The 10,973-nt window shown below is 37.4% G+C and overlaps 1 protein-coding gene across 1 annotated transcript; it reads left to right on the top strand.

Moving 5' to 3' along the window:
* The first annotated feature begins 5,607 nt into the window (after positions 1-5,607).
* Positions 5,608-9,032, top strand: LOC126798072 (guanylate kinase 2). The gene is made up of 11 exons (XM_050524905.1): positions 5,608-5,936; positions 6,299-6,332; positions 6,468-6,575; positions 6,676-6,752; positions 6,827-6,956; positions 7,241-7,603; positions 8,006-8,127; positions 8,214-8,349; positions 8,456-8,498; positions 8,592-8,697; positions 8,779-9,032. Exons 2-11 carry the CDS (start codon positions 6,330-6,332, stop codon positions 8,888-8,890), a joined length of 1,200 nt encoding a protein of 399 aa, XP_050380862.1. The 5' UTR covers positions 5,608-5,936; positions 6,299-6,329; the 3' UTR covers positions 8,891-9,032.
* Positions 9,033-10,973: the final 1,941 nt, after the last annotated feature.

The following is a 10,973-nucleotide window of genomic DNA, read 5'->3' as shown; positions in this document are numbered from 1 at the left end:
TTCCTAATCTAGTTGAGCTCATCGATTACATATGTCTTTTTAAGACAACAAATGTCTAGATTAAGACATAAGTTTCGAAATAGATTATCTCTTCTTACTAATTTCGGTTTGTTTATTTTCAGATTTGAAGAGATAATTCAAGGAATCCATGTTGGACAAGGAGAGCTCCTCACGGCATGAATACAAATCCACAATGGAGAAGGAGTCCAATGCCGTGTATGTATTCAGAAAATAAAGAGATGATGCATGGGATAATTCAGCAAACTATGAGATAAATAAAGAGCCTTGTGTGTGAAGCTTTAGAGAGAAGATAGGAGTCTTGCCGTGCCTAGCAATCAGCCAAGGAGAAGGAGTCCAGCCGTGTGCAGCCCATGAGAGAAACAAGGAGAGAAGAGCTTGTTATACAAGGAAAGCAAGGGCAGCCATTCGATCCCATTTAAAAGAAGAGATCTCAGCTGTGCATACATGGATCAGCCCACCAAAACCCTAGCAGCCTCCTCTCCTCCTTCCTCTATATATAGCTCGGCCTCCCTTCAGAAAATCCATCTCCATTCTCTCACAAAGCTAGCCGAATTGCTGCCTAAATCCATCCAGAAAATTCAAGCCAAAAACCTTCATCCATCACCACCAAGCCGTGCTCATCTTCCTCCTCTTCCAAATCGAATCCATTCTTGCCGAATCCTAGAAGGTTTCTAATGTGTGATTCACCCATGGCTTGTAATTTTTCTTTTGGTTTTCTGCAATTTTCGATTTCATTGTGTGAATTCTTGGATGTGATTTTCGGTTTTATATATGAAGAACATAAATTCAGACTTCTTTGGTTTTATGTTTTGATTGTATGAATTCATGAGATTTGTATGTTTGCTGTGTATAATGACATAGGGGCAGTAGGTTTCGAAATAATTGTAGGTTTTATTTCAATTAATTCCTTGAACTTGTGCATCTAAATCAATGCTTGAGGAAGCCAAGGCCATGGTTCTCCTAAGGTTGCGATTTCATTCACCAAAGTGTTCTTTGATTGAATATGCGCTTCGTGTTTCAATTATTGATACTTGTTTAGGGTTGTGATAGTTCTAGAAATTTGCATGCTTAATCAAGATGAGTGACGCCATGCTTGCTTACATGTCTCCAATTCGACTTAATGTGCTTATATGCTACTTTGTATTTAACTAGTACGCTTCGTTATGTTGAACTCTCTTTAGCATATGTTTAGGATAGAACGCTTCGTTGATTCTAAATAACTAAGAAGTCTTAACGATTAGATGAACCGCTTCGGACTCTAATTAGAATTGGAATTGAAATGGACTTAAAAATAATCAAAATAAGTCGCTGCCTATATGTTGTTCTATGCGTGTCATACATGTTAAATGAATAGAATTCGTGTTTTGGTTATGTGATGAATGGTTGATCAATTGTATATAAGTAATTTAGGATTTATTTTAAGTTGTAGTTTTAGAATCCAAATCAAATCCCCCAATAACATTATAAATGTTGAGGCCCTTTTGATTCTCCGGACTGAATGATCCCTACTTATTCTATACTAACGATGATGTTTTTTCAGGGTATTTTATATACGTTTTAACCAACGCTCTATCAATTAAGTTCATATGTGTTAAAACAACTTATTTATAAAATAATTTCACATTTAGTGATTCAATAATGATAAACTAACTTTGATCTTGATGATCATTGTGAGGTTTACTCACCTTAGCTCTTGTTGCGTCTTCTACTCAAAATATGGATATCAATCCCGCATCCACACCAAATAAAGCATCATGTCCTAATCATGTCAATGTCACAACTCAATAAAACTTGAGGTACTAAAAAAACCATAATTAAGATCATACTCCCACTTAAACTAAAACCGAAGTTACGCCACATACACAATTTCACTAGAGACTAATAAGTCTCCACCACCCCAAAATGAGTTGGTCTTGACATCAAATCTGTCCAAAACATGGAATCTAGATGCATTAACCATCAACTAAGACCAACTATATGATTACACTAACAATCTCCAAAAATTACAGTTCATATATCAAATACTAGTATCAACGAGATTATGATAATGAAGCCAACTACTTCAACATAACAAGTTAATTCATTAACAACTCCCACAAGGCCGTATTAGACCATGCTCTAACCCCTCAACCTCCAAAACATTTGTTAGACTCATTTCCATGCACATATATAGTGTGTCATCAGGTCGACTTTCGGCTTTCGATGCGCGCAAACTAGTGTGAAACCACACAAACCACCATCACAGAAAGGCGCGCAAGGCTGAGATTAATGGATCTGGGCTGGCCCCATCGCTTGGAACCGCTGAGCTCGCCGAAAAATCCGGATCGGGTCGGGTCAGACAAAGATTTTAGAATCTAAAGAAGATGCACGTCGCAAAAGAGAGAGAGAGAAAGAGAGAGAAGAAATTGTGTTAGGCAATAAAATGAAACCCTATAAGGAAATTTTCTATTCTATTTATACTTAAAATTTTCGGAACCCGAAACTTGTGTTGATTATAACTTCTTCATACAGTCTCAAAATCACACGTGCCGCATGTCTGCGAACTCGTATTAATGAGCTCTACCACTTTCAATAAGGAAGTTTTCTAAGAATCCCAATGAATAAAAAATCAACACTTAAGCCTTTTGAATTGAATGTTTCCGAGCAATAAATCGTTTGAACCCTTTCATTTTGACCCTCGTGAAATAAAATTGGACAACGACCAACTTAATAATATATAGAAACTCATTGAAAATTAGATACTGATTTTCGAGGTATTACAACAATTCTTGAAGGTTTAGTCGCGGCAATGATACATGCAATGTAGAAAACAACTTAGTTAGGTTCAACAATGAAGCCACTATCACGGGGAAGATCAGCCACAAGAACTATTTGTGCTCTCTTTTCATCCACTTCTTCTTGATTTCTCATACCCAAAATAATGCACCAATAGCAACAACCACTAGACCAACAATACTTACAGATCTCTCCTTGTGAAACTTGAATTCCATATGTTGCTCTAGAATAAATGCAACTAAGCATAGAAGAAATTGTATGATTGTTGTATAGAGATCATTTCCTAGTGGCTTCTTGTAATCATCCCTTAAACTTATGGCGTCATATCTTTAAACTGGACCAAAAAAAGCCATTAGAAGAAGAATTTTTTCATAGCATGAGCTAGATTAATTTGCTCATGTCATTCCTTCTATGGAGAACCTCATTCTTTATCATTTTTCATTAAGATGTGGTATAGACAAATTATTTATCTCCTTAAAATAAACACTTTTTGTATCATCATGAAAATGAGATTGTTGTCTAGCATGAAGCCCTCTAGAAGTAAGAGCTTGTTGTTCAGTTGGAGGAGGTTGTGCACGTAGCGATGATGATTACACCAATCCCATTTTCCATTGTTTTTTCACGAAGTATTTATGGATAAAATTCTTCAGTTTTGATCGAAAGATTATTCATAACCAATAAAGCAAACCTTTGATCCGTTTTTTTTTTTTCATTTATTCAATAAATAACTTCAGTTTTTTAGTCAATGTGTCTTTTTTTAACCCTACCATAGGTTAGGTTGTTCAAGACTAGATCTCAATGCAAGGGTAGACTCTTGACGGTGCCAAGAACTTTGTCAGGCCTAAAGCTACATATACTTAAGAAAATAAATCAAAGTACATAACTTTGTCCTTTTTGCGGCTTTGCTCCATTTTTCTTTGGGAGCTAGAACACAAAAATAGGAAAAGAAAAAAAATGTAGAGGACTCAGGTGAAATGATTGAAAATATATGATAAATGGTTCGAGTTTAATTATAATATTGGGCTTATTATTTTCAGAAATGTGAGATTCACTTCGCGCTAAATTAATCTAGTGAATGGATGAACAATTTCAATGCTTATATTAGAATTTGTAAAGTAGTTGAAGATGAAGATTGAGGTTGTTACTAGAGTTGGAACCGACTGCTTGTACAATAGAATTTTAAGGTCTAATAGACATGTGATACTCGAATTCTAATGTGATAATCTAATCATGTTCACTGAGAAATCAATGAGGTAACTAATGTGTTCTTGAACTGTTAGTTGTATGAGACAACCCCCTTGCTGAGAAACATTCCTTAGCAATCTTAAAATGAGTTATGTTTTAATTCTCTTCAAACTAGTTGCATAAGAGATATTGAGTTATTTCTTAACAAAAATTAGATATGGTATGATATTCATATGATGAAAAAAAACAATACATACCCCTTGTCTATCATGTTACGGATAGAGAATAGGTCATGAGTAGAAGTCATAGTCGGTGAAAAATATAAGTCTATTCATTAAAATATGAAACAATGATTGAACAAAATTACATATTCTACGACTTATAGAGATATGCATGTATAAGCAATCAATACCCATGCCTCAAAGCCCAAGTCCAAAGCAAACCTAAAGACACTAAACCCTAAAACCCGGCCCGGAGTGGCCTTCCTCTTCCTTCCACCGAAGAAAGACGTCTACGCCGACCTCAGATCGTCGACGTCCACCACCGCAGCATGAACTCAGATCTCAGTCACACCTGAATCCTTCACCACCATTGAAGCACAACCAATCGGTAAAGGTTGTCTCATCGGATAGAAGCTAGCACGATCAGATCCGATCGGCCACAATTTTTCAGAGAAAGTACCCTCAGTCGCTCCTTGCCGCAACTGGAGCCAAGAAGACACCTTGGTCTGGAGTCTGACACCATTATACGCTGTCTTCTTCCTACTACCATGTGATCTAGGGAGTGTCAATCCCATCCCTGGCGCCACAAAATCTGGGTTGGAACCCATTTTTCACCTCTGCAAAACCCTCCGTAGAAACAAGAACATATTTCCCTATCTCATAAGTTGGAAAACTGATTCATGTGAGAGAAAAAAAAAAACAAGAACTTAAAGATTTTCATGTAAAATTTTGAGTACGTGATAGTCTAATGTGTATTGTTTCAAACACCCCATTTATCAAGAGGATCAAACCGAATATAGCATATCATAAGCCCAATCAGATGATTGTAATTACCCTTTTGCTCGAACTTGAAATTCTATGCCTGGTACATACCAAATATGGCATAAAATCTCAAATGCTCAATGCTATAGTTGTAATCGACCTTTTGCTTCTTAGCTTGTAATTTGCAGAAGCTAGTTGGCAACAAAACAAATTCCACCCTTTCTCCTCAAGTTAGCTAGCCATAGCTAGGTAATCTTAGCTTTAGCTCGATCAAGAATAGGATGCAAAAACACCCATTTGCCAACCAAGCTATAGCTTTAGGTTTACTCTTATCTCCCTCACACGCGTCAACCTCCAAGCATCCGGTTCTGCACGTGTCATTCACCCTGGATTGGGATCCAAATTCTTCACTCTAGAAGTTTGTCCCCGATCATATGCAAATGGTACCCTAGGCTTTTCTATTTTTGCATTTTCATTATTTATTTTTTCCTCTAAAAACAAAAACAAAGCAAAAAAGGGCAATATATAAATTGTGAGAAGACCTAATGGAAAAAAGGGTAGAGAAAGCAAAAGCGGTGGTGATGGTGGTGGTGGGGCAAGGGGAAGAAGAAGAAACTTCATAAGCACCTTACAACAAGAAAACGAAAGCCGGGTCTTCTCCGTTTTCTTAAATTGAATGCGACCCTTTTTCCTCTCTCTGTCCCTCTTCTTCCTCTTTATGACTATCGGACTCCAAGATTCCCTCTTTGTCTTGTGCTTGCTACAAATATGAGAATGCTCCTCGACTTTTCGTGCAACTTCTTCCACCACCCTTCTGATTTTTTGCATCCCAAGTCTGTGTTCATTTGATCTCTAAGCCTCCCCCTTACACAAAACTTGAGCTTGAAAAAGTGGGTTTTTTGAGTCCTTTTATAGGGCCACACAAGAATCAAGCTTGATTTGTGTTGTAGAGCAATTACCACTTACACAAAGGTAACCTGGGTCTTAATCTGTTTTGTGTTTCTTGGTCAGTGTTTTGATCCATGTGTTGTGTTTATGCTGAGTTTGGTTTGGTTTGGTTTGTTTTTTTTGCCTTGCATTTTGTCTTGTTTTACCAGCTGTTGTATTTTCTGGTCATCGTTTCCCCCATTTTTGTTCTTTTCTATATGTTGGGAGAGCAACGTTACTGGGCATCTGGGTTTTGATTTTGAAGTTCATTGCGTTTGTAATCATATTCATATCTTCGAATTTTGTTTCATTGCAAGTTGTTCCCTTTATGCCTATTCAGTCTAGATCTTTCATGTGTGACTAGATCCAGAGAGTTCTTCTCATAATTCTGTATGTCTTTTGATCAGGGAATCTAGAGTTGCAGGGGTAGAGTTCTCAATGGTAAGCTCTGCATTCGTAGTTTGGCTTTGTTTTGGTAAAATTAGACCTCTGTTTGGAATGTAAATGGAAAATGATGCTACATGTGGAGCAAGATGGCTGCTTTGTAGTGATTTATTATCGGTTTTGTGTCATCAGGGAGAAGCACCAGCATTCTTTGGTGATGAGCTTCAGAAGGGATACCCAAATGGGTTTGATCTGAAGTCCAAAAGTGGGGAAACATCCGTTGTCGTGGGCAACAGAACAGTATGATACTTAACAAACCAATATGATTTTCTCATCCAATGCCCCCTGTTTGTTCTTCAGTGATTTACCACCAGGTCAATCATATTCCATTTTTTGACAGTATGTGATTGGTGGAGCCTGTGAGGATTTCGCATTATCAATTGCAGTTCGGATTTTTGACCAAACTAGTGGTGAATGGTAAGTGTATATCCATGGGTTTTGAGCTAATTTGATATGATTATGTGTTGCTAAGATTTGATTTGTATTTGCAGGACAAATCCTACCGTGTTGGGGACACAACCCAAACCAGGTAAAGGCCATTCTGCAGTACTCACGGGTGGAGATCGAATTTTGATTATTAAGAGTGGTTCCAAATCAGATGATTTCGCCTGGTTTCTTGAGGTTGGTACACTAAACACTAGTGAGACGATCTCGGAGTATTTTGGACAATATGAATGTCATGTTTTTGATCTCCTTTTTTTGCGATAGTGTAACTTGAGATGACAATGGAATATTGCAGGAACCTTATAAATTTTGAATCAATAATTTCAAAAACGAAGTTACTTGTTAGTGATACTAAAAAAATTACTTGTATCTTGTAGATGTCACATTCTGCTAGCCAGCAATATTACTTGCAGATAATTACCTAATTGTTCCTATTTCTAAAAGGTGTTTTATTCTGTTAGGTTGACACGCAATATGTTAGGCAGCAGAAGAAAATTTTAGGCACTGAGGTTGTTGCTTGGAGTAAGGGTGTGAGAGGCAGTGCTGAGAAACCTGTTGTTATTAGTGGTCCTTCTGGGGTTGGTAAGGGAACACTAATATCAATGCTCATGAAGGAATATCCATCCATGTTTGGATTCTCTGTGAGCCACACGACTCGTGCTCCAAGAGCTATGGAGAAGGATGGTGTACATTATCACTTCATCGAGCGAAGTGCGATGGAGAAAGAGATAGAAGATGGGAAGTTCCTTGAGTTTGCTTCTGTGCATGGAAATCTCTATGGAACTAGTGTCGAAGCGGTAGAAGCAGTGGCTGATGCTGGAAAGGTAAATCTTTATTCTTATAAGCCCTTCAACAAATATGTGTGGATTAAATCATTATGAGATTCTAGGAGCATTGCATTTGTTTTATATAATAAATGAATGTCTGGGAGCAATTAACAAGAAGGCGTGCATATTAGTCTAGAATACTGGGGTTATTAGATCTTAGAAGAAGTAAAAGGATTTTTACTTCACATGCATGGTGGAACCCAATCTCAAATTTAAAGCGCATTGTATGATAGGATATTGGGTGTGCTTGGCATGAAACATGCCAATTATGTGGATCATTGACTTCACATTGGTATTATATTGATCTATGGGAGAAGTCATGTCAGCAGCACTTGTGATCTTTTCATTGTTTGCTGAAACTTGTATTATTTTTCTCAATGTTCTTTGCTTTCAATGTAGATATGCATTCTTGACATTGACGTTCAAGGGGCAAGATCAGTGAGGGCTAGTTCTCTGGAAGCGCTTTTTATCTTTGTGCGTCCTCCTTCGATGGAGGAGCTTGAGAAGCGCCTTCGTGCAAGGTAGTTGAGCGTGCATTTAGTCGTTTTTCATTTTCAATTTTATCTTTCTGGTTCCAAGTTGAGGATGGTTGAATTTGGTGTTATAGGGGAACTGAGACAGAGGAACAGGTCCTAAAGAGACTTCGAAATGCCAAGGCAGAGATTGAGCAGGGACAATCATCAGGCATCTTTGATCATATGTTGTATAATGATAATCTCAATGATTGTTACAAGAGTCTCAAGGTGGTCATTGCTTTTACCATTGCTGAATTGCTTCTGGTGATTTTATGTATCCACATTTTATTTGTTAGTCATGGCTTATGCTGATATACAGAGCTCCTTTGTGCAGGAACTGTTGGGGCTAGATGGAAGTCTCGCTGCTCCTAAATCACGTATGATGTTCTGCAATTGTAACTGTTCTTTCATTTGAATTTACGATTTTCAAATGCTAAGAAACATCTTATGGGTTAATTTTTTTGATTCAGCATCTAAAGTGGTCGATCTGTTTATTGACCACTCCGTGTCCAAGATTGACAACAAAGTCATTATAAACTCCAAAAATCCGGAACTGGAGAAGTCAGCGACCAACATGTTAGTTTCATATCTTTGTTTGTTTAACTGTTTATCTATGGCTTAGAGGTCTTTTGTTCATGTATAAATGTGGGTGAGCAGGATTGTGCTTGATTTGTCATCCCTCAAAGGAGGAGCGCCTGGACGGACAAGAGGACTAAACATCTACACAATCGACCCATTTTTCGATGGTTTGGCTGGGATCCCCAAATGAGCTTAATATTTTTCGAGGCACAGGAAGATCATGTCTAGTTTTCTAATAATCTTCAATTTCAATTCTAATCTAAAAGAAGTTTGATATATGATTGTGAGAGATCTTGCATGCATTGAATTAATTCTTCCCATTCTTTGCTTGATTAGAAGTTTAGAAACAGATAATGAGATGCTATTAGTCTTTTTTGGCGGCAAAATGAAGATTGAACTAAGGGAACCGTGGTTAATCTGATTAGTTTTTTTTTATTCCTTCTAATCTCTACATTCGGCTGACTGCTTGTTGCTTTCCCAAAGTTTAATAAAAGGTTCTAGTGCGCCAATATTCATGCCTGTATTATTCAATGGCCTTCACTATTTTATATAGCGTAGACGTCAGGTGGGTGCTGCAATTTTGGAGCATTGTCTATTGTTTATATCTATGTCTAGGCTTCATAGTTCTGCATCCTTGTTTGGCTACTCCAAGGAAAGGAGTAAGAGGCATAAATTCCATGAGATAGGAGTCAAAAAAGGCGGAATACTTTTGGAGTTTGTGGAGTTTGAACGTCCAGATGGTGTAAAACTTGCTCCAAGAACTGGTCCTGGTCAGATATGAAAGGACGAACGGGTCGTATTGTTGTTCGTGTCATGTTTATTATACGCTCGGAGAAGGTAGAGAAATTGCCACTACTAAACTTGGCCTATAACTAATATGGACCAACTATTAAATACTGGTAGGATTAGGACGTTGATGCGAGCCACACGGTATTCTGATCGACCAAAATCTAAGGAGAGAAACTGACATTACATGATTAGTATACAACTAGAAACCCATAGCTAATAATAAACGGCGGCTGCCGACTGCCAGTGCCGTTTTCGGTTGATACACGACTAGAGATGAGGTTCAAATAATTGGTAAGCTACACTCTACAATATATTACAAACACAAAATGGGAAGGAAAATCTAGGTACCAGAAACCCATAGCTGTCACGGGATGCTTCTCGTGTGGGTTGTGAGACAGGGACAGGGACTTGGCCATAGTACAATTATTTGCTTATATAGGAAGGAGGATTGCCATGGTGCTTAGTACTAACCAATTAGACATACCACATTGTTGGTTTGGTCTAGTCACTCTAGTGGGGCAAACAAATTCACAACATGGCCTAAGATCTTCCACATATATATATATATATTGTTGAAGGTATGGACATTATGTCCCAGATGGCCAGATCACCCAGATGAGAAGCTTCTGCACTGAAACAGTTGGAAATTTGGCCATCAGATTTATCTCTCAGCCCCAGTGGGGCACTAATTTGCTGATTGAAGCCACACATGAGCAAGTGGAACTGTGGAAGTTAGGATGATGATAGTTGATGCTTTCCCAGTTCAATTGGGTAAGGTAGGTCCTAAATATGCGGTCCTTTTTACAATTTACCACGGTACCACCTCAGAAATTCACATGCTCTTTGGTTTGGCACTTTGCTGTTTATGTGGGTTCTTTCCATTCACATCTCACATGCTCAAGCTCAACAGAATTGCTGGTTTTAGGAGCCTATTGTGGTATTATTGTACTACTCTACTAGGGATGTTGTTACACTGTGGGCTACCCAATTATTCAGTGTCTCATAGAAACATTTAACAATAGGTGAAGTAGAAATACTCTGAAGGTAAAACATATCAGAAATTTTCAGTGTTGTTACTTGAGTCTGATTGGCTTTCTGCAAATATATTCAGGGCTTGGTTTCTTTTTTCTTTAATCATTCAGAACTCTAAATGAACATTATTTATTCAGTGCATTACCACTACACTGTTCTAAATATCATATATATCGGTGATATTTAGAAAACGTTACGATATCGCTCATATCGGTTGAATATATCGGTCGACGGTCAAATATCGGTTAAACTCTGATTTTTTTAATATTTATTTCTCGTAAATTTTTTTCATTTTTTCATATATATTTCTAATTTTTATGTCTTTCATATTTTTTTTAAAATATATATAATGAATTTCGAGCCTAAACAATCATTCTTAAACACTTATTTTTATTATTAAGTGTCGTTCTATACTTTAATTGTAAAACAATTAAGTATTTATTTATTTTTAG

Source organism: Argentina anserina, chromosome 6, assembly GCF_933775445.1.
Source record: "Argentina anserina chromosome 6, drPotAnse1.1, whole genome shotgun sequence".
Taxonomy (NCBI): Eukaryota; Viridiplantae; Streptophyta; class Magnoliopsida; order Rosales; family Rosaceae; genus Argentina; species Argentina anserina.
This window is presented reverse-complemented; position numbering and strand designations above follow the sequence as displayed.